General features: G+C 44.1%; 2 protein-coding genes across 2 annotated transcripts; both read left to right on the forward strand.

Annotated features, from left to right (window-relative positions):
- Positions 1 to 69: 69 nt before the first annotated feature.
- On the forward strand, positions 70 to 14,093 carry TMEM171 (transmembrane protein 171). Its single transcript, XM_065657282.1, has 5 exons — positions 70 to 156; positions 5,905 to 6,032; positions 6,528 to 7,208; positions 8,849 to 8,990; positions 13,848 to 14,093. Exons 3-5 carry the CDS (start codon positions 6,578 to 6,580, stop codon positions 14,074 to 14,076), a joined length of 1,002 nt encoding a protein of 333 aa, XP_065513354.1. The 5' UTR covers positions 70 to 156; positions 5,905 to 6,032; positions 6,528 to 6,577; the 3' UTR covers positions 14,077 to 14,093.
- A 6,934-nt stretch (positions 14,094 to 21,027) lies between these two features.
- Positions 21,028 to 22,735, forward strand: TMEM174 (transmembrane protein 174). The gene is made up of 2 exons (XM_065657664.1): positions 21,028 to 21,659; positions 22,633 to 22,735. The coding sequence occupies exons 1-2, from the start codon at positions 21,028 to 21,030 to the stop codon at positions 22,733 to 22,735; spliced, it is 735 nt and encodes a 244-aa protein (XP_065513736.1).
- Positions 22,736 to 26,956: the final 4,221 nt, after the last annotated feature.

Below are 26,956 nucleotides of genomic sequence, written 5' to 3' on the forward strand. Positions count from 1 at the left end.
GGACGGCACCCCCCGGCCCAGGCCGGCGCCGGGCGGGGCGCTCGGCAGCGGGGGAGGCGGTGCCGCGGCAGCTGCCGCCCAGGTACGCGCGGCCCGGCGCAGGTGCTTAAATAGCGGCGCCGGCCGCGCCGCAGCAGCCTTCCGCACTGCGGCCAGGTAAGGGGCGGGCGCTAGGAGGCCTTTGCCGCCGATCTTTTTCCACACCTGCCGCCGGCCAGCCCGGGCCCCGAGGCCGTACCGTGGTGTGCGGAGGCCGCCCCGCTGCGTGCCGCCGCCGCCCCCCGCCATGGCGAGGCGCTGCCCCTGGCTGCCGGCACAGCACTCGCTGCCGATTGAGGAAAGCGAGCGGGCGGGCGCAAAAATGGCGGGCGGTGCCCGGGCGCTGCTCGGGGCCGGGGGAGGCAGGGCGCGGCGGGGCGGCTGGGCGCTGCGGGAGGGCGGCCTGACCCGCGGCTGCCCCCCGTGAGGGGCCGCGGCGGGCGGGTGGGTCGTGCCGTGTCTCCCAGCGGCCGCTGTCACTGCCGTGTTTTCCACTCCCCTCAAGCAGTGGGCAAAGCCTGGGGGCTGGGGCAGTGCACCTGCCTGTCACTTACCCGAGGCACAAGTGTCCGGGGGCACGAAAAGCCTCTTTTTTTCTCATCCCTGGAGAGCCCAGCTCTCCCCATATTGCTTCCCCGCAATGACCTTCGTGTTATTCCTGTGAGAGGATGGGATGTCTCAGAAGAGGCCTCTACAAGTTATTCCGCTGGCATAAAATGCTTCTTTTGCTGCTGGGACATATGACTGGGAAGTCATAGAATCATTTTGGTTGGAAGGGGAGGCTCTCGCTGGGCGATGGGCTGGCCCTGCGTGCCCTGGGTGCTGCTCCCTCACGGGGAGGTGGGGGACGGGCTCCCCTGCCCTGCGCCTCGCTCCAGCGCAATGCCTGGGAGCTGGGCTTTTGGGGCATAGTCCAACCTGTTGAAGACCTTAGTGTGACTTGGAAGATTTAGTGACTTGGAAGAGAGCCTGCCTGACAGGCTGGTGCATAAGGAGGAGAATGCCACGGGCATACTTTTCCTAGATGGAGTGGAGCTTACTTGCTTGTCCATGAGTTGACCGTGGTTTAACGCACCATGCCAACCTCAAGAAAGCGGGTCAGGAAGGCTTTGGGCAGTTTTTGGAGTCCTACATCTTTTTCTTCCTCAAGGTCATAGTCATAGCATCTCAAAGATCTGTAAGTCTCTTTGCCTGCACCTTTTGCTCCTTTGAGGTACATCAGTCCTCCAGAACTTGCCAGAATTTGCTCTGTCTTGTTGCCTGTTTGAAGAAAGTCAGCTCTGCCTTTAACTGTGTTCATGTACCTTCTACCCAACCTCCCTGCAGGTACTCCAGAAAAATAGTACTCCTAGCTCTTGTGTGCCACCAGTGTGTTGTGTAAAAAAAAAAAAAAAATCCTGCCCACATGGGACCCTTCAGAGCCCGTTGCCAAATCTGGATGCTCTCTTATCTGGCTGCATGGCACCTAGCCAATGGCTTGCCAAACTCTGCTTTGCAAGCTCCCCTCTGTGTCCAGACACCCTTTTGGAGTCCTCGCATCCAACCGTGGCATCAGGGCTCTCTTTCCTGACAAAGTGAGTGGGGAACACTTGTGGACCAGCTTTTACCCTAGCTGTTTTTTTCTTGTAGCCCACAGGGATAGTAGTTGGCAGCTTCTTCACGGAGTATAGCTGTGTCTGGCACAGGTCAGAATCTGTGACTATGCCGGTTTGTGACGGGAACGGTTCCTGACACACACCTGTCTGGTGGCTGGCAGGATTTGTCCTGTTTTCTGGAAATTCCTACTGCAGCTGCTTTCCAGCACTTCTCCAGACACGGACTCCTGTCCCACCTGCAATTGTCATAAATAACAGCATAGCCTTATCCTGCTAATGCTGTGAGCTGACACAATCATTTTGTCAATCCATATGGTCAGAGTTTCTTTCTGTGGCATCCACTCCCTGTTTAGGGATCTTTTCACACAGCATCTAAGTCTGAGAAGTTCTCCTCCTGGGATACCAGAGTTATATGCTTTTTGAGATGAGAGGGCTGTCAGGCACTAATTAGAGACTGCATTGCCAAGAGGGCAAATTGGATGTTAGACATCTTAAAACTTTTTAGTGCTTGCAGTCTTAATGTTGTTTGAAATCAGAAAATTGGAAGTACATCTTGTTGGGCGTTTCCCCCAAGTTCTTCATGTAAGTGACTAAAAACACCATGGGGAGGAAAGAGAGTAGGGATGAAGGTGGCAAACTCCAATTTACTTCAGTTTAGCCAGCTGTACTCATGGATGGATGCTTCTGCTGAATGTCAACTTAAGAGTGCAGGGGGAAAGCTGTGATACAAGAAAGAACAGAAAATGGCATGCATACAGAGGGAGATGTGAGTGGAGGACAAAATTAGAGGAAGTCGAGAGCCATTCATGTTTTGACATGGAAACTAAACTGAGTGAAGTTAAGAGGACTTTTCCTTCCAGGTCACTTGTCCTATCAGGAGTCACATTTTAATTTGAAACCTTAAAAGAAAAAAAAAAAAACACAATCACAGAATGGCAGTGGCAACTTCCCAGTAGCAGTTACAAAATTGGAAGTATGAGTGAAAACATTTAAATGGAAAACTCTTTTAAAAAGTGGCTTGTGACTTCTAATGGGGTTTCCATTGGGGACTACAACTGACTGGATATTATAGTTCTTGAAATAACTACACAGGCTAAACCTGATCATTCTGCATGACATGATTTGAGTGCTTTTGCAAGCACAAGAGCAAGAATGAGGCCTACTCTGGGAGACATAAAACAGACAGACAGCAGTGTTTTAATTCTTCCAATGCTTTTTTTCTCATAATCCTCAGTTCCTGAATTCGTATGACTGCATGAAGATATCAAATTTCATATGAGTGAGGGGAAGTAAATTTATAGCCCTGGTGGTTGCAGTGGAACTTTTGGAAAATATGAACTCTGAAGGTTCAAACAGAAAGCAAAAAGTCCCAGTTTTGTCATTAAAACTTGTGGTTTAAAATCATTGGAATTGTCCATAATGTGAAAGTTGTAATACAAGTGTGACACAGAAAAATGACAAGAAATTTTGATGTTATTTCCTGTTCTATATAGCTGACATGGGCCGGACTTAAAAAAGGTTAAAGCACTATGTCATTTAAGTTAAGCTCATAACCAGACTTCCTTTACAAGCTCTGTTTCAAATTCCCTCTTCCCTCATACTTAACTGCCTTCACACTTCTGGATTTTTGTTCTAGCAGTTTCTGACCTGATATTTCCATGTCTAATTTTAGACTTGGGGTCAATGTGAAGGAAAAATTCCCTTATGTCAATATGCCTGTGGAGATATCATATCTAATGGGAGTGTTTCCAGCATGTAATCAATATAAGGCTTGCTTCTCTCCTAAAATACTACTTCTTGAAAAACAAGAAATAAAGCTTAATATTGTGTTGGGTCTTCTATTAAAATTTGGTGCTAGCATAAATGAAAACTAGTCCTTTCTTGGATTTTACAGCTTAAAATCTGTGGTTTTCTTCTTCAAAGCCACAACAGACTGCTCTGAATGTTCCTTCTTTGTGGCCTCAAAGAATTAAGAAAATATGCACATGCTTAATTTCTAATGTGTGTTTTAACTTAATCTCATAACAAGAAGATTGGTGGAAGAGAAGCAGGCACTGTGTTGGAGCAATAAAAACAAATCCCTAGATTTTTCTTCCTAAGGGCTAAAGGTTTGAATTTATTTTTTTTCCCTTCACATTGTTTCCTTTTGTCCTAATGTACTTATTTCCATGTTTTCTTCCCTAGAGAGAACTGCAAAGAAAGGATTCAGAGTTCTCTCTAATTATAGTGTATTGCTGTTATAATGGTTAATGTGCCTCAGCAGAAAAATACCTCAAGATGGTTGTGTCTGAAACTGGGTTTTGCTATGGCTTTTTGTATTTCAGAGGCCTATTACTCAGTTTCATGTATTTGTTGGTAGGTTAGATAATCTGAGCCACCTCAAATCAGTTATGAAAATGGGGAAAATTTCTAGACATGAAGGAGCATATGCAGTTATGAGAAAAAGAAAAATAACTTAGGAAAGACCAATGAAATAAAAGGAGTGATCAACTTCATCCATTTTCTTTTCTCAGAAATAGAGCCTTCAAACTGACTGAAACTGTTGCAGTGTTGAAAGTGTGCTTGGCTAAAGGTCTTCAGTTTGCAGTCTGTCAGAATGTATTTAATTTCTTTTTTGTGAGATACTATCGTGTCTTCAGTGTTCTTTATAACTATGTTTTTTCTAGGGTGAAGCTGTGACTCTTCTACTAAGGGAGCCTTAGTTAGCAGTTTTTCAAACTGGGCTTGGTAGGGGGATAGACTGCATTCAGAACAGTGGAGAAATGCTCAGCAGACATGGTATGGGGCTTTTAGCAATGTGGTCTAGTGGAAGGTGTCCCTGCCCATGGCAGTGGGGTTGGAACTAGATATCTTTAAGGTCCCTTCCAAATGATTCTGTGGCTCTGTGACAGTTTACAAATTAACTGACCACAGTAATCCGGTACATTAAGGTAGGTCCCACAGTTTTGCTGGTCGGGCTAGCTAGCTGGGAGACTTTGCTGCTTCCCACAGTGGCTGCACTGCTGTGTGGTGCAGCCCGTGTCCTTGCCTGCTGAGTCTCATGCTTATTGCGCCATTTACCTGCGAGCTGCTCTCAGCCTCCTCCCATGCTTCTGGGGGTCTGTTCTGGTGTTCAGCAGTAAAACATCCAATAACTTCATAATTCGTCTGCCTGCTCAGCCAATTCTTTAATTGGGTTCTACTCTTACAAGTGGCCAAGTGACTCAATAGATTGCCTTGCATTGCAGACAGATAATTATGTACTAGAGTGACTAGTGGGTTTTACGATTGTGTTTTGTTTTCATCTCAGTAGGGCACTGCAGTCACTGAGGAGTGACAGGGAGCTTGTTGTGGCTGACATATGTTCAACAGTTTGCTTCCAGAAATCACAGGATACTTTGTTTTTCTTGTGGAGTAACTGTTGTCAGGCATGTGTGAGGAGGAGTCAATCTAAGACTTCTAGCTTTCAGTCATCTGAATTAGTAGCAAGGGAGTGGAAGCTGGTAGAAACTGAAGGTTAAATAACAAACAGCAGTTACCACGCTTCTTCCATCTGTGACAAACTTCCCCAGTCCCTCTGTATCTTTCCAGATATATCCAAATCATTGATGAAGTTGTCTGTCATGGCAGGCTGCTGGTGAGGGGAAGTGGGCAGTGTTAAAACACAGAAATATGGGCATGCTTAAGTACCTCCTACACTTGGTAGGCAACAGCTTTGTCATGGTTCATCCAGACTTGTTTTTTTCCATAGTATGAAATTCCAATGGGTTTCAGGTTGGCTTTTGATGGATGGTAGCCACTTCAACTGAAATCTCTGTGGTTGCCAGTCACTGTGCTATGGAGTACAGGTGTCCATCTAAGCCCTGTAAGCTGGAACATTGGAGCAGCACAAACTTCCTTGTGGGTAATGGCAGGGATATTTTTTTTTTTTTTTCCTAGAGCTCACTGAATGGCACTCTGCCATAACTTTCAGTCAGGCTTTCCCTGGCCCAGTTTGTCCACATCCAGCAGATTTGTCATCTGTACTGCCGTATGGACTGGTTTTGGACTCAGCATTAATGTCTGTTTTCTTATTTTTTACTTCTGAATCTAGAGTCCTGTGGACTCCATAGCCTTCTGTGAGCCACCTTTGCTATATTTATTTTTAAAGCTTTCTTAGTCCACAGAAAAAGGATTCAGGATTAGGGAAAGATGAAAGGAAGTATGGGAATCAGTGAGACTTGAAGTACACAGTATTTAGTATGGCTTTTTAATTTTTTTTCTTTTCCTTTTTTTTTCTTTTCCCCCTCAGAATGGAATGAAAAGTCTTCTGTGTACCTGTTCTTGCAGTTATATAGGACAGGAAGCTGGTTTAAGGAGAGAAACAGAAAAGTTTTTATTGCCGGGGAAGGAGAAGCAAGATTTATATGCTTTGAAAAGGTATGTATTAGAAGATTTACGTTGTAAAAAGTCCTGTAGGCATCAATACTCATTTGCATTAATGTTCATCCTCTCAGGGGCTGTCACTTCCTTCCATTTGCTACAAAAATTTCCCCTAGCTTTCTGTTTTCAAGGGGAAAGCTAGCCTGTCCTTGTTCCCAAGATTCAGCCTTTGAAAATAATGTCCCCTTAATCATAAGACTGTATATCTGAAGAAACAATTAATGCAGCTGTGCAACAGCAGTTACAGTTGTTTTCAGACTAACTGTAAAACAAGTTCTGTCTTTTCATTGGCATTTAATGGCAGCAAACTTGATTAGGCCCTTTATTCCATAATGGAGGTACTACCAACAGTATGCAATTCTAATAGGCTGAGTAGCAAATGCAGGAGTAAATATTACAATGTAGCTAGTCCCACTGTTTTTTTTTTTTTCTTCTTTTGATTTGTGTATTTTTATGTTCATAGATCAACTGTAGTGTTCTGCCTCTTAACAGGAGGAAAAAAAACCAAACAAACTTAACCTGCTGGAGGAGGTTCTGTTGTCATGTATCCAGTGGCTGTTCCTGCCCCAGGAGGTGAAGGAAATAATGGACAACATGGGAAAGTTATTTTTTTCCTTTTTGTTTTTGGAGCTGTGTTGCTCTGTGCTGGATTCCTGCTTTCAGTCTTTATTCTCCAGTCTTGTCCATCTGGAACCTTCAGTGACTGTAACGGGGTCATTAAGGCTGCTGGGCCAGTGCTGGCTGTGACTGGACTTGTTTGTGTTTTACTGGCACGATCAAGGGCCAGGCTGTATATAAGACAAAGACAATTGCAAAATGAGCAGGTGTACAGCCTTGTTTTTTGTCGCGGAAGCTGTCAGTTTGCCCAATTTCTCATATTTGGATTCCTGTTTTTGACTAGTGGAATGCTAATCAGCATCCTGGGCATTTGGGTTCCTGGCTGCAGCCCCAGCTGGCACAGCATACAGCTCAACCACACCAGCAGTTCTGATGTGGACCTCCAGGGCTGTGGATTCCTGTCACTTCAAATCATGGGACCTTTGATTGTGCTCACTGGGTTGTGTTTCTTCGTGATAGCTCATGTTAAAAAGAAACAAAACTTAAATCTCAACCAAGAATCTTGTGAAAGTGAAGAACATCCTCAGAGCCCTGAATCTTTTCAGGTTACAGTAGGTGGGTAAATAACACTTGAACTGTACATTTGAGAGTTAGTAGGGTTTTTTTCCACGAATTATGTACCTCTGAATATTACTCATTTGAGCTCCAGGCTTGTTGGTTCTGGTATGTCAGACCAGCCAAAACAGAAAAATGTTGCTTTGTCTCATATGGTTTTTGTATGGTTGGTTCAGTTAGCTTTCTCTCAAAGAGAAAACCTTCGGCACAAAAAGAAAGGTCTGACTCTCTGGGGAAAAAAATACCCACGTCATCTGATGCAAATCAGTCCAATATGCCTTTCCCAAAGGGTGTAGCTGACACTGCAAATCACAGGTCTGATGACTTCTATGACTATCTTTAAGATTTCGTTTAGCCTTGAGCTCTGACCCCTTAAACAGGAGAATCTGATTCATAAGCAGTGTATTGTATCTTTTTTTAATCATGGCTACATCTTCTGTCAGTCAGAGATGTGATTGCAAGATGCTTCTGTTAATTGCACAGTATTTGAGTAAATGTGGTATGTTAGCAGGGAATACTCTCCTGCATATAGCACTGCTTTTAATACCCCATGAACACATTCTATGCATAGATTATTCTGATAATTTTCTAGCTCTCAGAAAGGATTAGTGAGTCAATCGAAGTATTGCTTGACTGTCATCTGACTGACCCAAGTTCATTATGCAAACCATTTTTCCTTTTGCTTGTCAAACCAATGTACAGACCTGTAACCTGACAATCTTCAGAAAAGGTGAGGGTTTAATGTCAGTTTTACAACCACAGGATAAATCAAAGGGTGTTAGAAGAGAATTCAGATTGTCTTTCAAGGTGAGAAGGCAAAATTAATGGATTCCTTTTATACTTCCATCAGGAAAAGTAAAACTGTAAGGCTGAAGGCTGAGGCCTCATTGGCATAGTGACATTCTGGAACAGTGGTGACACAGCTAGAAAACACTCCCCACTTCACTCAACATTTCTAATGCTCAGTGACCTGTCCTTTCATACAAATTACAAAAGAAAAAAGATGCCAGGCAGCTATGAGTGTTTATATAAATTATGCGAGCTCAGTTACTGATAGAAACTTCATTTAAAAAAAAAAAAACTCGATTACAGAATAGAGATGCTGCACAGTACACTTAATAGTGAATTATCTATCAATAGTGTTGTGGAAATTGTCGTGGCACAAAAATCAGTCACAGAACCATTTATGACTTTAATATTTTCATTATAACACTGCAGTAGGTCCACAGAAATTTAAATCTCCCTATTTTAGGAAAACAAAATACTTGCCTATCCCTTAAAGTCACCCCACAGTAACTGTGTGCTTTGCACTCCCAGTTTTTGAAAACAGACAACAGTGAAAGGTTTGTGTCTCCTGGCTAGATGGAACACTACTCCTCCCCTAGCTGTATTTTCTAAATGAAATCTTCCATTTATGAATATGCTGCATCTTTCTTTTGGGGTAATTTTGGTTTTGAACACCTCCATTGTACTTTAACAGCCCAGAATGTAACAGTTCTGTATGTGGGATCATTGCGCTTTAAAAGATGGACAAGTACAAATACTGTAATTCCAAGGACAGGAAATGTTCTAGGATACAGTTAGAATGAACAGTGGTGCTCTGGTTTTCAGAGGTGGTAACTGGTCGGTTTTTTTCCTAGGTGATGCTGTAATGGTATTCCCACCTCCACCACCTCCTTATTTTACCGACCCTCTCTCACCAACTGTGACACGTTGTCTTATGTCAAGTAGTTTGCCTACAAGTGATAATCCTCCACCATACCATTCTATCTTCAGTGATGGGTAAGACTGTTTTCTTGTCTGTCTGTGGAAGTCTGAGATGTTTCTCAAGGTATCCAAGACCATGTTCTTAAATAATCACTCTGAATGAACTCTTTGCTAGGCTCTACAAGGTTTTCTAGAACATCACTCAACTTACTTCAGATACGTTCCTTGAAATGCCATTAAAATCTAATGTAAAAGAGGAATCACAAATCACGTCATCCTCCTTCATGAGGGTTAAATTCTTACCAGTCTGTTACAACTGAAAAGAAAGCCTTAAATCAGTGGCCTTTATTTAAATATATTTAGATTAAATGTCTTCCAGATTGTCCAAAAGAAAGCGCCCCTGACAGCAGTGCTCCAGTCACATGATAGATGTCACACTGCCAAATTTTAGGAAGCCTCTGCAGAACCAGTGCAGTGACACCTGTCCACAGGCCCTGTGACCATGGGAGCACCACTTTGGTGTGGCTGGTTCTCCCTGTGACACTTATCTCCCTGCCTTGAGGAAGTGAGACCTGCAGTTCTGGTCTACCTTGTTCCTGCTGTGGCAGTGTGTCGATTTAAAAAGATACCTTGATATTGTGGAAGAAGAGCAGGAGTCTTCAGGTAGCTTAAAAGGGAGGTTGCAATGCCAACTTCATCTCAAGATGTTGCATCTTAGCCATGCAGCCACTCTTCCATACTCTGAGTACAGCTGATTTGCTAGATGCCGCCACCACCAAGCTCACGGTGGTGACTGAAGAGTTGTCTGCACCACAAGAACTTGCAGGGTTATCTATACTCTGTGGGTTACTGCTAACTTGAGAGTGAAAGAGGTTGCTGCAAGGGCCAAATACTAGGAGCTAGAACTCGATCTGGCCAGGAAAGCTAGATGCCACATACCTAGAGCCCCCAACTTATTTTCAGGCCCTTAATGATCCTGAATTGACTTGGTTTTACCTTTTGGAAAGTCCTATGTCAGGTTGGTTTTGGTCTGTGGGTCAGTAGGTAGAGGGGGACTTATTCATTGGATGATTTTAGTTTACAAGATCGTGCCTACAACATCCTAAGAACCATTACTGCAGCAAGATCCCCGGCCTGCCTGGCAGTGTCCAATCGTAGTAGTTTTTGGGCCATTGCTTTCATAGCCTTCCACCATACTCCAGACTTCTCCACTCAGATGCAGCAGTGTGTTCCGTGACCAGCTGTACCAGCTGTGTGCCTGATGTCGGTACTTTTTCAAAACTCTTGTGCTAATCTTCCCTTTGAAGCAAGCAAGCATGAACCCTCTTCCTGCCCCAAAGACTTAAGTGCCACAGGAGAAGGATAGTTGTGTTAGCAATGGCGCTTATTCTTGTTACCACGCTGTGTGCAGCTATGTCTGTGGTTTATTTAGTAATCCTTTGAAGTACACCTGGTGGAGTCTTGTGGCTCAGCCCCACTGTGCAAGGTGCTCTGTTCCCTAGTCCATGACTACCAACAACACATCATACTGTCTTCTGTTTCCTAGTCCCTCCTCCAAACATTTCCTCCCCATCTTTGTTGGAGACAGCAGATGCTTCCTTCTGTTGCTGTTAACACAAGCCAGACTGTCCTTCTGCCTTTACTCAAAACCACTTTTTTTTTTTTTATTTTAAGTAGAATAAACATCTCTCTATCAAAAACCTTACTCGCTCCTACTGCAACACTGTCCTACTGTGGTGTTACATGCTCTGTGGTGGGACTGGCCCCCAAACAAAAAAAATGATTATGTACATACCACCTAGGAAAGGGAGACACTCAGTGTTTGGTTTCCACTTAGGTCCAGCTTGAGGTTGATGACTTGTGTGGAGAGATGCAGTGCCTAATAAACCCCGACAATGCACATATTTCATTCAGTCTGCTGTTTTTCCACTTAAATTGTTTTAGAGAGAGTACTTTTTGTACAAAGGTGATGAGAATCTGTTGATTAGTCAGTGCCCTAAACACCTGCTAATTCAGGATGATGGGTAGATGTGGGAAAGAGAGGATGTCAGGGTTGATCAAGCCAAAATGCTTTCCAGAGAGCTGTGGTTCTCATGACCAGGCACAAATGGCTGTGTGAAGAAACACTTCATCTTGTTAACTGTAAAAGCCTTTGCCTGTTCTCTAACTGCAAGTGAAATACATCAACTCTCAGAGCTATCCTACTGCAATTGAAGGACACCCAGAACAACCAGGAGAGAAAATAAACTCCTTTCACTGAAAGAAGGAATTTATATGAAGTCTCTGTGTTCTTATGGGGCTGGGTGAAGGCATTCACAGCTGACAGGGTTTTTTTATACCAGCTGCTGGTGATCCTGGAGTTAGGCACCACACTGAGCTACAGCACGCACTATATTCCTTTCTGGTATGTACCTCCAAAATGTACATATAAAGCAAATGGAAGTCTGTGGAGGAATGACTTGCCCTGGACCTCTGATAGCCCTGAGATAGCCAAATACAGTCCAAGGGAACCCTCAATACATTTCACTTTAAATGCATTTAGAAGACCAGGCTGGAGTAGGTAACTAGGAGAAATATTGTATCATACATGAAAGCTGTGTTCTGCTGTAGTCTTACAAGCAGCTGAGAGACAGAGTGACTCTTGCACCACTTGTCTGTAAAAGTACAATGCACAAACCTGAGGGCTATGAGTCTTCTCTACCCTGTAATTTCAGACCCTGAGTTCAAATGTGAGCTGCCTGCCTGTGTGCTTGGTAAGATTATCAAAGGCTGTGAAAGTATGCAAGCAGAACATGCTGCACTGAAAAAGGAAAAACAAAGGGCAGTGGTGGAATGGCAAAAAAGCTCATTCCTCAAACTTCTTTTGGGCTCTCCCTGCCGGTGCAGATACCAGCTTGACCCCTCTTTCCTTCACCCATTCTCCTACAAGATCACCTGCAGCTGGATCAACTGCCTCAACACACAAATGTCCAGTTTTGATGCTCTGAACTTCATGTATGATCCCATTAACTCAAACATTGTTGTTTGGCTGTCTGGACTTCTCTGTCTTGTGAACATACGTACTCAAAGAGGCAGTCTGTAGCCCAGCTCGTTGGGGCAGTTTGTAGTGGAGTGGACAAAACACCTCAACCTTGGATTCAGAAACCCTGAACCTCCTGTTTTGGTGTTCTGTGGCTGGGTGTGCTCTAGCTATTGCCCTTCCATGCTCCCCAGGGCCCTCACAGAGACCCTGTGAGTTCATACCATCTCTGGTTATTTCACTCAGTCATACTCTCCCATGGCTTAGCACTTGGTAGCAGGCACAACATCTTGACTAGTGCAAATTGGTTCACAAGCCCTTTTCATGGAGGCTGAGCAGTGGCCTTGTTCCTCTTAACATAGTGCCACGGTTGAAGATCTCAAAGCTGGAAAGAAATACTCATTTCACATGTAGGTGGTCACTAGGCAAATGTAATTTGCCTTTTCAGTCCATTGCTCCACATGGTGTCAGCAAGTGCTGTGGTGGAGGCTGTAACGGATGAGAGAGCTTGTAGGAATCTGAGTCATGGTCTGATCCCAGAAGTGGTTGTTTTCTTCCTGCAGTCTGTTATATAGCGCTTCAGCATTAGTATTGTACTATGTTCTCTCTCCTCTAAATACACATCCTCACGCACCAGTGACAGCACTAAAGATTTTTAATTCTTTAGCAGATTAGATAAATGTCTGTGAGGGACCAAGTATTGATTTGTGTCTCAAATGTTTCCCTTTCCAAAGCAACAAATTAAAGCTTTGTGTGTAGAAGAGGTCAGCTGGAAATAAGTGATGTTGAAGTGAGCTGGTAGGAAACGAGCCCTGCTTATGCCTAGTACATCAAGAGAGTTGGGGTTGTTCAGCCTGGAGAAGAGAAGGCTCTGGGGAGACCTTATTGCAGCCTTTCAGTACTCAAAAGGGACCTATAAAGAAGGATGGGGACAGACTTCTTAGAAGAGCCTATTGTGACAGGACAAAGGTTAATGGTTTCAAACTAGAAGAGGGCAGATTCAGGCTAGACATGAGGCAGAAATTTTTTACACTGAGGGTGGTGAAACACTGGCCCAGGTTTCCCAGAGAGGTGGTAGATGCCCCATCCCTGGAAACATCCCAGGCCAGGCTGGATGGGGCTCTGAGCAACCTGATCTAGTTGAAGATGCGGGAGTGCAGATGTATGCGCAAAGGCAGGAGTCAGCTCTGAGAGCAAGTCATGAGGAATGAGGAGTTCTTCTCTTTTCTTGAGAAGCAGCTGGAGCGATATGCTGAGGGTCAGCTCCAGGGTGAGATGGGCAGGATTCCAGGACCATATGGGTGCAACCAATTGGGATCCAGTTGTGATGGTCAGAGGAGAGCAGTGAATACTTCACTGCTGTCCTGGACTGTCACTGGGAACTTAGCAGTCTGGTCATGTCCAATTGCTTCTGTTCCTCCAGCTCTGTGCTGGAATGCTACTCCTTATGTCTGTCATGAGTTGCTAGAAAGCTGAATGAAAGATTCAAGTTGCCTTTAACGTGAGATCTCAAATGGCTAAAGACTGTGAGGTTTTGGGTGTAATTCTAAGAGAAGGGGACAATGTGGATGTGATAGACTACAAAAGGGAAGATACATTAAGAGCTAAGGATCAGAAGATTTAATAAGATTGTGAGATAGCCCTGCCAGAAGCAGCTAATGCCTGTAAGCCAGGCTGTGACTGGTGATGTTAAGGGTTAGAAGGGGACTCGTTTGCCCTTCCCCTCTGAAGTAACAGAATTTTCATAAAAGTCGTAATGTAGCCCATAGTATGAAATCCTAATGCTTATGCAAGTTCTTTGCTTCAGGGATTTTAGGGAGTGTGTGCGTGAATGTATGTTTATGTAAGTCAACTGGAATTTTACTCACTGTAGAGAAATGAATTATGCTAATATGCAGTTTTGTGTTTTGTAGAGCGCAGCTTGCAGATGATGAAAGAACAGTTGCTGTTAGAGACTATGAAACCATATATACAATTTCTGGAAGTGGCTCACCTTCAGATATTTCACCAGTTCTATACCTCTCCTCGGAATCACCTCCAAAATATGAAGAAAAAGCATCAATAACAAATAATGAATATTCTCCCTCTTCTTCTTCATCTTCTTCATCCATTTCCTTAGCCACATCTGACACCAGTTCATAGAGGACTGTCAGTTAGACTTCATTTTTAAATTAAATTGTACATGCAGATGTATGATTTTTGAATTTATTTACATTTTGTAATAAAAGCAGTAATGTTGGCTGTGTCTCATTTTTCATCCAAAAGCATAAATGATGAATTTGGGTTTCAATAAATGTTAGATAATGCTGGGCTTCCAAGCAAGTAGTCTGAAGGCATTTGGTTCACTGCAACAATATTAAATGCTCATCTTGTTCTGTTCTAGCTTCAGTTTCTATTTTTAGTTGTTCTTTATATAATGGAGGCGCTAAGTAGAGAGCAACTTTTTATGCTTATTTTAATTAAATCTGTTTGGAGCTTCAAAAAGAAATAATTAGGGAGTGTTTTTATTTCTATTTTTGTGTTACTTTTGTGGAAAATACTTGTTTGTAAAGTTGTTGACTTTATATGTACTCTGAGAGCATCATGACTAGGGGTCTTTAAGACTGGGAACAAGTCTGCCACGGAGAACTTAAATGGTTACTTTTTGGTCTGCCTGGTAACAACCACTCTACAGCTTAATTTAGACCCTCTCTGGCCCTTATGTAAGTGTAATCCCCATGAAAATCAGTTTTAGCCACCAGTTAAGAGCCCTAAGGCAACATTGAGGATAGCTAATAGGCTAACAGTTTAACTGTGGTAGTGACTGATTTCAGGGGGAGTATATACCACTGTTACGTTCATCATTCATGGTTTATACAAGCAGTGCTTGTTTTGCGAGAGTGAGCGCCACTCGACAACGGCATCTCCCAGGAGCAGACATTACTTATCACCAAACGCAAGAGAGACAGTTTCATGGAAATGCGTACAACAAATGTTTTTAACTGACACAGTGCCTGCCAGACCCTTCCTTCAGAAATGCAGCCATCTCAGCTCCCCGTCCAGCCCCTGAGTTAGCAGTAGCAGCCGGCCTCCAGAATGGAGTGGCAACAGGTTCTAGTTCTATTTTGTGAATGTTTGAGCCTGTTCCCAAACTGCAGGATTTGCTCATAGTAGATAGTTAGCAGGAGCTGAGTTGCTGCTGACCTTTGACACTTAACAACTTGCTGTGAACCCTGTTGCAATCTCCCAGTTTGAGAAAAACAGACCCGATTTGGTGCCCAGAAACAGAAGGTGGCAGAGCTAATGTTTGGGCACAGTTAAGCGTGGTGAATTTGCCAGCAATAAAATACCTGGCAAGAGCGCTCTCTGTCTTGTTCATCTGAATCTCTGAACACCTGCCTGCCCTGGGACCTCAACTACACCTCAACTTGTCTTCTGCCATGCCAAATTTCAGGGAGTGTGACTGTGACAGAATGTGAAGCTCTGAGTTAAGCACTTGGGTTCCCTCCTGTGCCTGGGGAAAGGCAATTGCCTTGTGTCACCTTTCCATGAAAATGTCTGTTGCCTGCAGAGTTCTTTAGAGAGACATTCAGGAGCTCCTGCATTTGGCCATTTATTTCCAGCTCTGTGTTGTTCCATCAGTCATGCTAGGGCAGCTCTTTGTGCAGCCACATAAAAACAAACCATCCAGTGAGAGCCGTGTATTTAGCCAGCAATAGAGCTGAGGGACTTCTGCATGCAGAGCAATGAGCAAACACGACACAGAGAGGGATTTAGTATGTGGGAGCTGATTAAAATGGCATGACTCTGCCATGGGAAATGTCTAGATGAAGAGAGGGGATCCACAAAAGCCAGCAGGCATTTTGTCCTCTTTTCCCTCACGTGTTTTTTCACTAGTGAGTTTTACAAGGATGCTGTTCCTTGAATGCCTTCTGTAATCCAAACTATAGCTTACCATCTTTTTGATTTTTTCTTTTAAAGCTTTTGTTTCTAACATGATTTTTAACAGTAGTGCCCACTGCCCTACATGACTTGTGCATACAAAGCCTTGCACATGTCAAAGGAGCTTGTCTCTCTCTGGATTTGTCATGCTATTACACAGCAAGGACAGAAGCTGTGGTATTTTACCTAAAAGATCCCATGCAAAGAGAGACCCACGTTGGCTTTGCTCTGTAGTTTGAATTACAAATGAACACTCATTTGCTGAAAAGGTTAAACATAAAAAGCATTTAATCTAAACAAATACATCTTTAAATATGTCAGCACCTGTTTCCTTAAAAAAAATATATATATACACATATATATATAGTTGTGTTGGTTTGCTAACTAAACATATTAACCTTTTGTGATGCTGGCAATTTGTTCGATCTGTTGTTCCTGAGATGTACTCAAGAGACCACACTGATCAAGTGGAATACCTTGACTCTGGGCTCAGTCCTCTAGAACAGAAACATGATCTTGCTTTTCTTCAAGGTTTATCGTGTTTTGATCTTCTGCTGCAGAGTCTTCAGTGTGGATCACTTTATTTCTAAAAAAGTGGTCTTCATCAACAGCAGGCTTTAGAAAGCTGCTGACCTGACTTTTCAGCATCAGCACCTGAATTTCATGGGAAGAGTAGGTGCTGTCTCTGGAAATGAGGACAGAGAACAGGATTTTTCTCTGTATCATTTTGAGAAGATGCCTAGGAAATAGTTCGATGTACAGCTGTGTTAGCATCTTCTGTTTTTGACTTGGACAACCATTTCTTGAAAACTCAGTAGATGTGCTGAGTGCATCTCCATAACTTGCTCAGCACCAAGAGAGCCAGCATAGCCAGGGCAACAGTATTTGCTCACCATATTCTCAAAATCTCTTTCAGCAAGGTCAGAAATAGAAGGCTAACACAGAATGAACAGCATTAGTGGGAGGAATTTTTGATGTGGGGAGTAGGGGTGAAATGTCTGTATTAGAAAGGAAGCGACACCTTGTAAAACTATAAAAGTAGCTTAAAATAATACAGAATAGCATTTTTATTGAGGAAGTGAGATACTTTACTGTCACACTAATGGTGCTATAACCCCCTTTCAGCCCTAAGGTTAGCTTAAGTGCTGGCATACAAATGCTAGGGAGCAAATCAAGTTGGTTACTGATTCACACTTACTTAAACAGGCCAAGTGGGAGGTAAGGACTGCTTATGCTCTGTAAGCAAAGTTAAGGTCTCTTCCTTGCTGCCTGCACTGACATTGCACTGCTTCTAGCTGCAACACTACAGTCCTTTGGATATGAGAAGGATTTGCAGAAATATAGCTGATGACTGTTCTCTAGCAGAAGTCTTTCTTCCTGCATGACCAACAGCTGAAAAAAAATAGAAGGCTAACTCATCCGAAAAAAACAGATTGAACACATCTCTGCAATGATATTGTGTTTTTAGGACAGCTGCACTTGCTGGATGGCACCCACCCCATCCTTGCCCTTTGCAGTTGGTGGTGCTGTAACCATCTATCCCTTTTCCGTCCTGTCTCTTTGGAGTCATGGCTCACAGGGCATTTCTGTGTCCAAGCAGATATTTCTGCCAATACCTCTACGTTTCGGCAGCGAATGTGTCAGCCTTCATCTAGATCTGTGCTCCTTCCTCTATCACACATACATGTATCTGGATAATTAGGTATGGAAGTACCTTCAATTTGGTGTGACAGCCGACAAGACAGCATTCTCTGGGAGCATATAAAGCCACCTTGCAGATAGATGCAGTTGTGAGCAGCTGACTGAACCTGCTCCTCTCAGCTTATTTATGCTTTGAAGCTGGCTCTACCCTGCGCTTGCACAACAACCCTTGAGTCATGTCCTAGGCCAGAGACAAAAAGCATCAGCCATGGGACGATGCAACACCCAATTCAGAAAACTCTGAATTCAGGATGCATTGAAGGACCATTGCGTAGGACTGATGAAGTGCTCCAGCACAACCCTGTTGCAAATAGTGACTACAGAGTTCTTCAATAAACTGCAGTAGGAAGGTGACACTACCCTCCAGCTGTCTTCCTGACCTCATCCCTACACGAGCAGGCAATGTCCATATACTCTCTTCCCAGGATACCCATCCCTGATTCCACTGCCTGTGCATTTCCTTCTTGCCTTTAGTTTGACCAGCAGGTCATGACTCTGCCTTGCTGGCTTCTTGCCTTCCGTACCTGATTTCTTACACCTGGGGATCACAATCTCTTGCACTCTCTGGAAAGCGTCCTTAAAGATCTGCCAGCTCTGTTCTGCTCCCTTGTCCCTGAGGGCAGTTTCACAGGGGGTCCTGTTGACTAACTCCTTGAAGAGCTGGAAATTTGCCTTCCTAAAATTCAGGTTCCTGACTTTACTCTTTGCCTGTCCCACATGCCTCAGGACTGCAAACTCCACAAGCGCATGATCACTGCAGCCCAGGCTGCCTCTAATATTGACATCACCAATCAGCCCCCTTGCAGTGGTGACCATCATGTCCAGTATTGCATCCCCCCCAGTAGGGCTGTCTATTACCTGGTTTAGGAAGTTATCCTCAACGCATTCCAGGAGTCTCCTGGATTTCCTACAGCCCGCCATGCTGCTTTTCCAGCAGATGTCAGGGGTGTCGAAGTCCCTCAGCAGGACAAGGGCCTGTGAGCGCGATGCCTCCTGTAGCTGCATTAAGAAGTCTTTGTCAATAGGCTCTCCCGATGAGGTGGCCTGCCGTAGAGACCAGCCACAATGTTTCCTTGTTGCCTCAGTCTCTGACTGTTATCCATAAGCTTTCAACCTGCACATGGCTATTCTTCAGAGACAGCTCTTAATGCTCTATCCATTTCTTCATGTAGAGGGCAACCCTTCCACCCTTCCTTCCTCATCTATCCAATCTGAAGAGCCTGTAGCCATCAATAGACACACTCCAGTCATGGGATCCATTCCACCAAGTTTCAGTAGTTTCCACTAGGTCATAGCTTGCTAGCAGCACAATGGCTTTCAGTTCCTCCTGTTTGTTGCTCATGCTGTGTGCATTGTTGTAAAGGCACTGGGCTGTCAGCCATGCCACCTTCTTGGAGGAACATCCTTTGAGTCCTCTGAAGTATTTCACTGCTGTTTTCCTGTTGGCTTCTACTACCTCATGAGCGTCTGGCTCGTCTCTGTAAGTCTTCAAGTGTGCTCCAGTGTGGCCAACATGTCTCAGGGCCACTGGCTGAAGGTCCTCACTAGCACTAGCATTATGATATAATGCTGCTTTTAAAAGGATGTTGGAAAGCCTGGAAGATTCAGAGAAGAGCAACAAGTATGATTCATGGGATGGAAAAACCTGACTTGCAGAGAGCACTGACAGAAGTTCATTCCATTAAGTTTACCAAATACAAGGTTAAAGATGACTTAAGTTTGGGCCGTAATTACCAATACAAGGACAGCTTATCCAGTATTTCAGCACTTTCTAATTTAGTTGTTGTCACATGAAACCACCGCATTGCAAGCCCTAACACTTTGCTTAAGTGGTGCAGAGAGTCCTGGTGCTGGTGGGAAGACTGATGTGCTTGGGGGGAAGCTTGGTGCTGGGGGAAGAGCTGATCTTGAGTGTATTTGTCAGAAAATTTGTTGGAACCCTGGGTAATAGATGAGCCATAATACTGACTTTGGAAACTTCCCAGACAAGTTTTTTAAAGGAATCAACACTAATATTCCTTAAGGTCTATCTGCTAACAAATTAGAAAGACACATCTGCAATTGCATTCAGCATCAGTTCTGAAGGCACCAAACTCAGTGAGCAGCCCCTTTCAGAAGTGAGCTGTTGTCACACTGTGATATGAATGCCTAGTAGATTGAAGCTACCTTTACTGATTGTGAAGAAGCACTGTGAAAGATGGTGAGTTTTCTAGTTCTAGAGCTATTTTTGTCTTATAAATCTCAGGATAAGCTTGCTTCCCCAGAGCTGCTGTTAGGAGGAAATAGCATTATACGTTCTACCACCTGAGGAGTAATCTCTGTCGTGTGTAGTACTTGGCCATGCTAGTCAAAACAGACTGAGTAGTTGGGGATTTTTCCTTTTATACCAAGACATTCTACCCGAACTTTCTGAAAACAATTACTTTAGTCTGATACTGTAAGGAAACAAAAAATTTCAACATTCAGTCAATCTTTCTGCTTAATATATGGGACCTATGTTCATTATGATGTAAAAAAAAATATATTCTAAGTACTTCTGGACACAGGATGAGATCCCTTGTTTTACCACGTTTAACATTACAAGACATGCTTTCTCATTCCTGCTGTGGTGCACTATTCAGAGTATGTGGGCTTTATTCATTATAAACTCTGAGGAAGGGGTGTAGATCCCACAACAAAATATGTCCAAAATTAAAGGGAAATTACTGAGCAATTATGCTACCTTCAAACAGCTGGAAAGCTTTAGCTGGTTTGAAATAATTTTTCTCCCATAACCAGCAGCTCTCCCAGGCTGTTCAGCACTCACCACCCTCTTGATGCTTAGCATCCACCCACCCACTACTCCCCCCTGGCAAAATATCAGAAAGCTTAATTTGGTATTTTTTGAACCACAGAAGCTCTGGACTGCAGCATGAGCTGCAACAGAGGTCAAGTCTTGGCCATAAATGTCACGCTTCAGAGCACTGTGAAGCACTCCCAGCAATGGCCACGCATTTCCCTGCAGATCTGGGTTTGTGGAACGGCGGCCCAAGGAGAGCGAGAGTCACTGCACTGCTGTCAGCTAAAGCGTATGCTGTCCATATGTTGAATGCAGCAGCTGGCAGGGAGCCTAGGAAAAGCTGTGGTGGCTGCAGCTTCCTTTCCTTCCCATCTGGCACGGGCACAGCGAGGAAGTATCATTGGTTTTCAAATTAAAGAAGAAGATAAACAAAGAGATAAGCAGCCATGCGAGGGTGAAGCCATTTCGGAAGCGATGGTGGTAATTCAAGAAGTCTTTAGTGATCACTTCAGGCTTCACTTCCCAGACCTTTATTCTTCTAAGCAAAGTTTATTCTTTCACATGATGGACTCTGTTAACCATACATGCACAAAGTTCTTGTATAACTAACCTGAACCTTTAACTTTAAATACACTGCCAAGTCCCTTACAAGCCCCCTTTCTCTTGAGGCAGAAGACACATTACGTTCGGTAATGGAGCAGAACAACAACAATGTAGAAGATTTCTCCTTGAATGTCTTTTCTGTCACTCCTTATCAGCCAAATAGGTCTGATATCCTGGTATCAGATGGGGATAAAGCTGGCGCCACTTTGCTCTTTTCAGGTGTGTTTTTGGGGCTGGTGGGGATCACTTTCACCGTTATGGGATGGATAAAATATGATGGCATTACTCACCTGGAGTGGACTCAGTTGCTAGGACCTATTCTGCTCTCTGTTGGGGTGACTTTTATTCTGATTGCTGTTTGTAAATTTAACATGCTTACATGCAAGACCTGTAAAGAAGGAGAGGAAAATACGTCAGACCTCGACCAGACTGCAAGTGGACAGTCCTTTGTCTTCACCGGCATTAACCAGCCTATAACTTTTCACGGTGCCACAGTGGTACAGTACATCCCTCCACCATACCCAGCCCAGGAAGGCATTGCTGTGGGTTCTGGATACCTTCACCCAGTGCTCAGCTGCTGCGGTGCTGTTTCGTCCAGTGTCTCACCAATTCCCTCCCCGGGTTCTCCTCACTTCTGCCCTGCCTACCCCCTGGATAACCTGGCTTTCACCGGAGACGAGAACTACGCTTCTTATACTGCAGAGCGTACCAGGAGTCAGAGGTACATCTTCTGAAAAGATTTATTGTGCTTGGACACAGGCTTCTCTGTATCTTAAGTGCTAGGTACAGAAAAGAAACAAAAACTAGTCCAGGGTGCTATCCTTCTTCAGACTTTTTTTTTCTTTGTTAGAAGTATTTATTGAGTAAAGACTATGGAGGCATACCTCTTCTGTAAAGCATTTTTATCCAAATTAAATTCACTTGTGACTCCCTTTCAATTTACAGTCTACTAAATCTCTTGTTATTTTTGAAGATATTAGTATATATGCTTCAGCACGTTTTTTATGCTTATATGTTTTTTATGCTTACCTACTAGCTTTAGATGACTGTTGACCAGAAGGTTATTATATGTACAGCCAGAGGATTCCACTCACAATCACAACACATGAGTCAGCGCCCAAACAGCGTTTTTATGACAATGAAAGAATCGGTTTGCTACCAGATGCTCTCCCTCCTGATTAGGCCTGGTTACAACATGCGCCTCTCCCAGTGTAGCAACCTTCCAGCTTTAACTCTTTTCCTAGTTTTGGGGCATAAACAAGATCACTGATATTGCAGAGCAGTATGAAACTGCTTTAGTCAGACACAAAATAATTTTGTTTAGTTCTTTGCTCTAAGGAAAAATATTCTAATTATCTGAATTACTCAGAATTATATCCTTCCTAGAACAAAAAACACTTTTAGGTCATTTATCAAAGTGTGTTTGAAAAACTGCTGACTGATCCATCATCCTCAGCAACCTGTGAAAGGCATAGGCAGCATGAAAACAAAGGTCACCTCCTGACACTTTTACGCTTCACAAAAAGAACAGAACACATGGTTGAATCATAGTTAAACTTCACCTCACAGCATTTTCTCAATAAGTCAGGAAGTGCTTTGCCCAGATAAGGCTGACAGGATGCAAGCACTGAGGTTATCTGCATGCTTTGTGTTTGATAAATTCTTTTTGTGCCTGCTCCTCTTCCTATTCTTAGGTCAGAGGACAGTTCTGATGAGCCAGAAGAGCTGCTGGAAGGCTACGCCTGTGATGACTTGTCACCTCCCCGTTATGAGGAAATATATCCACTGTCTTCATAAAATAACCATGGATGACAGATGACACTTCTAAGAGACACCAGTTATTTAATCCCCAAGAATATTTTCTTTAAACACTTGCATGATAAGCAGGTGTACTGATACACAGTTCAGTATCATTGAAAATTTTTAACCAATCTTTTCTTTTTCTCCCTCAAAAATTCATTAGCTCTTTCCTATGCAGTTTAGTAGCAGAGGTATTAATTATTTAATAGCAAAACTATTAATAGTAAAATCAAGGATCTAAATCCATGTTAGGGTTCCCCAACAAGAAGTCCAGTTTTCAGACTTGCTGAAACCAGTGTGAACTGTGAATGCACAAGATGTTTGTGGAAGGTCATGATTGCTCCTGGACATTTAGCATTATTATAAAACATTTGCTTTGTTCTTGATACATTTTCCCACTTGGTTGCTTGGGAGTCTTCAAAAGTGCCTAAGTGTCTGATCCATGAAAGTGCCTATAATGTCTTAATTCTGTCCGATTCCTTGGACTAGCTCACTCATTAATAAGTCCAGTCTACAGATTAGACTTTCTCAGCTTAGTTCATATGTATGACCCAGTCATGTAGGCATTTTCAGAGCATCCTGCTTTAATCAAAGCAGCCCAGAACAGACAAAATACAAAAGGTGACCTCTGCCCGTTGTTACACAGACCTCTAAGAAATCCTGTGTGCATCAAATTCAGTTCTCTTCCACACCTGATGGGATGCAAAGCACTACGTCCCACCAAGAGTCCTCGTAACTACTACGTTAATGTCCCTAAAGAAAATGGCACCTTTCTGAAGCCTTGTCAGAGGTGTGTGGTCCTACCAGTTTTAAAGACTTTAATAATCACAGCTTCTCCCTGCTGTGCCTTTATTCTAGTGGAACTCTTCCTGAGGTCCCTTCTTGTCTGAATGTGGGTCTTGGGCACACAATGCGGCCTGTAGGTTTCCTCAGAGCATTCAGGTAATTATGGGCTGCAGTGAACTTTCTAATTCAAGTTCAGCTTTCAAGATCAACATGGTTCCAGACATGTATCTACAAATGGATTCACAGCTGTGTCTAACAAAGGATGAGGTGCATAAACTCCAAAGTCTTGCAATACAGGCTAAAGGTCCCGAAGAGCTTTGCTCTGGAGCTATCTAAACCCCAGAGCAATGAGAATGCCATGAGTCCTTTCATTTTTGTTTTGTATTTCCACATATGCTTCAAGTTCTGGTTTTGACTGTTCCTAGAAATGCCCTAACACAGCTGGACAAGTCAGGATCTCCTTGTGCAGGATCCCATCAGTTTTGCATATCTCCCTCAAACGACTCAAACCAAAAGCTGTTCTCAGCCCATGCAGGCATCATGCAAAATGACCTAGAGGTCCATGGTCATGTCCAAAATAACTGAGCAGTATGCTGCTGGTGTGCCTGTGGGTCAGTCTCCTGGCCTGGAATGTTATGGTGAAAAGTAGGTGTCCATTATAGAATGCATGAACTTTGTCTTACTTGCCAACACAGCTCTTGCCATTTGTCATCGATCTATGGTGGATCTCATTCCTGAGGGCTCGAGAAGCCTGATATTGAGCAGGGGCAGGTAGTATGGGATGTACCTGGCAGCTGGAAGTCACTGAGTGTCCATGCAGCCTCACTAGCAAGCAGGAGATGTAGCTGTAGACAGAGGGGTGCATTCTGAACATTGTCCAATTGCATGGAGCTCCAGGTGTGCATTCACCTCCCTGTCCTGTATACTTAGAGGGTGTCAAGAAATAAAGCATTTTTGGAGAGGCACAAGACAACCACTGTGCTCCACAGTGATGGGCATGACAATGACAGGTCATATCTGGGATACAACATGTAAACCGAATAAAAGCTGGATTAGCAACTGCAGCAGCAGCTACTAGATAGTGACTACAAAATATGTGAGTGCTTTTTCTCACTAGAGAAACATGGGGCACACCGATTTTCAGCAGTGATGGCCTAGTGTTAGCAGGTAGGCATGTACAGTTCGAGAAAGGCAGGCATTCTGTGTTCAGCGTGATCTCTACTGGATTGAGTGAGAGAACAGAAGGTCTAAAAATAAATGCAAATTTATCTTATAGAAATTTCTTGCTCCTCTTCCAGAATTTGTAGGGAAGTGAACTCATCCTCTCTCCACAGTGGGAAACTGGAAGGTCCTAAATCGCCAGTTGGTTCCACATGGACAGATTCCTGCACTTAGTATGTAGTTCTGCTGACTCCAGCAGGCAGTGCAGGAGCACAGAGGTCAGGCTTGATGGATCCAACTGCAGGACCAGGCTCAAAATTTCTACCTGATCACCCTCCTCCACAAGAAAATTCCTTCAGTCAGAAACTACAGACTTCTGCTGTTGCTCTTTTATTTTTTCCCAAATACATGGCATAAGCATGTTTTGTGGGGTAATTCTAGCTTTATTTTTATCATGTCAAATCATACTGCCAGACTAAATATGAGAAATCCAGGAGGTTGCCCTGTGGATTCCATATCAGGTTTAGAGTTTACTTCTGTATATGCTGAGTTCATTAAAAGAGACCTGGATTTCTTTTTGGAAAGAAGGTTGAATAAATAAATTTAAATGACTATGTATTAAAATGATCTTGACCCATCAGATGAATTCTGCCTGAATTCTGTAGGAGTCTTTTCATGCTGCACAGATACTTGAGAAGCTCTGGTCTGATGATATTTCCTTGCTGTACTGATTGCTGATTACTGTTTTTAAGAGTAGAGCAATATTCTATGAAGGCTTTTATTCCTCCTCTTCCTTCCATCTTCTACTTTCATCCTTTTTTCTATTTTAACTTTTTGGTTTTGTCTTTAGTTTGTTTGTTTGTCCATTTTTTGCTACTGTATCCTCAGTCATATAACCATCACATGAATTCACTATGATGAGTGAAAGAAAACACCTGTTTGACCAGACCTTGGATGAATGTGAACTGACACGGCTCTGCTAGATTATAGTAATTTAACTCCCCAGAGCACCTAGAAGACTATATTTGAGATTTTGCTCAATCCACTCTTCATTCAAACTAGTGCTCTTCAAGCAAAATTACCTTCTCCCACATTGCCTGCAATGCTACTGGAGACCTGCAGAACGTTTTATTATGGTTAGACGCATCTCAAATTCTAGCTATAGTGACAGAATGTTGTGAGTATTCAACTATGTAACACTGAATGGCTTACTGGGATTTTCCTAATATGCCTCAATTTATAAGATTTTGACCATGAGACGGTTAACATATGAAATGGGTAGAGACATATCTATTGATATGAAGCTGAGCAGAATCTGTTCATTGCAGTAAAAATTCTGCACAGACCTGCTCTAAGATCTAGGAGCTGTTTCAAAACACTAAATGCCACGTGCCAAATGCAGCTGCAGGATGTGAATTTCTTCTCAGATAACATTTAAATCTAAAGTCTGCTGCCATACCTGTGAAGAAGTACAGGAATGTACGAGTCAAAGTTTGCTTTGCTCTGGTCTTGCAGCACTTTCTCACAAAAGCCTAATTTCACCAGAAGTACCTGTTTCTGCCACTGCTGCTCCCATGCATGTGCCTGAATACATGTACCCAAGCAGAAAGCGCGTACAACCGGGTGTTCAAAATTAGCAGCGCCGAAATCCTTTGAAGAGTTACTTTTAAACTGGATCGAGAATTAGGAAATTGGGGTCTCAGGGAAATAAACCTGTAAGTAGGGCTCGTTCCTTTCCAGAGAGCCCTAGTCACGCACAGGCCTCCTGCGCCAGGTCCCCGCGGGACGCTCGGGGATGCTGCGCTGCTCTCTCCATTCTGCGCGGAGCCCGTGGCCCCCGTCCCCACGGGGCCGCGCCGCTCTCCCCTGCCCCAGCTGGGCCACGGCCGAGCAGCTTCACCCCGAAAGCCGCCGGAGGGCTTTGCCAGGACGTCCCCCCGGGCCCCGGTCAGTGCCCGCCCCGCGCCGGCGCTCCCCCGCCACGTCCCGCCGCCCCGCCGCCGCCAGGGGGCGCCGCAGCGCTCCGGAGCGGCTGACGGGGCCGCGGCGGCACCGGCACCGGGGTCGGGATCGGCACCGGGGTCGGGATCGGCACCGGGGTCTGGATCGGCACCGGGGTCGGGATCGGCACCGGGGTCGGGATCGGCACCGGGGCCGTGGCTGCCCCGGAGCAGCCCCAGGCTGTGGAGCTGCTGTGCCGGCGGCCGCCTCGGCATCGCGGCGCGGCAGCTCGCAGGCGGGGCCGGGGCCGCGCTTCTGCTCACCCGCCAA

Source organism: Caloenas nicobarica, chromosome Z (genome assembly GCF_036013445.1).
Source record: "Caloenas nicobarica isolate bCalNic1 chromosome Z, bCalNic1.hap1, whole genome shotgun sequence".
NCBI lineage: Eukaryota > Metazoa > Chordata > Aves > Columbiformes > Columbidae > Caloenas > Caloenas nicobarica.

Excerpts from the sequence above, each read along its gene's own strand:
- TMEM171 (XM_065657282.1), top strand. The coding sequence starts at position 6,578 with ATGTATCCAGTGGCTGTTCCTGCCCCAGGAGGTGAAGGAAATAATGGA. Across the intron at positions 7,209-8,848 it reads ATCTTTTCAGGTTACAGTAG|GTGATGCTGTAATGGTATTC; the intron begins GTGGGTAAATAA and ends TTTTTTTCCTAG. Across the intron at positions 8,991-13,847 it reads CATTCTATCTTCAGTGATGG|AGCGCAGCTTGCAGATGATG; the intron begins GTAAGACTGTTT and ends TGTGTTTTGTAG.
- TMEM174 (XM_065657664.1), top strand. The coding sequence starts at position 21,028 with ATGGAGCAGAACAACAACAATGTAGAAGATTTCTCCTTGAATGTCTTT. Across the intron at positions 21,660-22,632 it reads GAGCGTACCAGGAGTCAGAG|GTCAGAGGACAGTTCTGATG; the intron begins GTACATCTTCTG and ends TCCTATTCTTAG.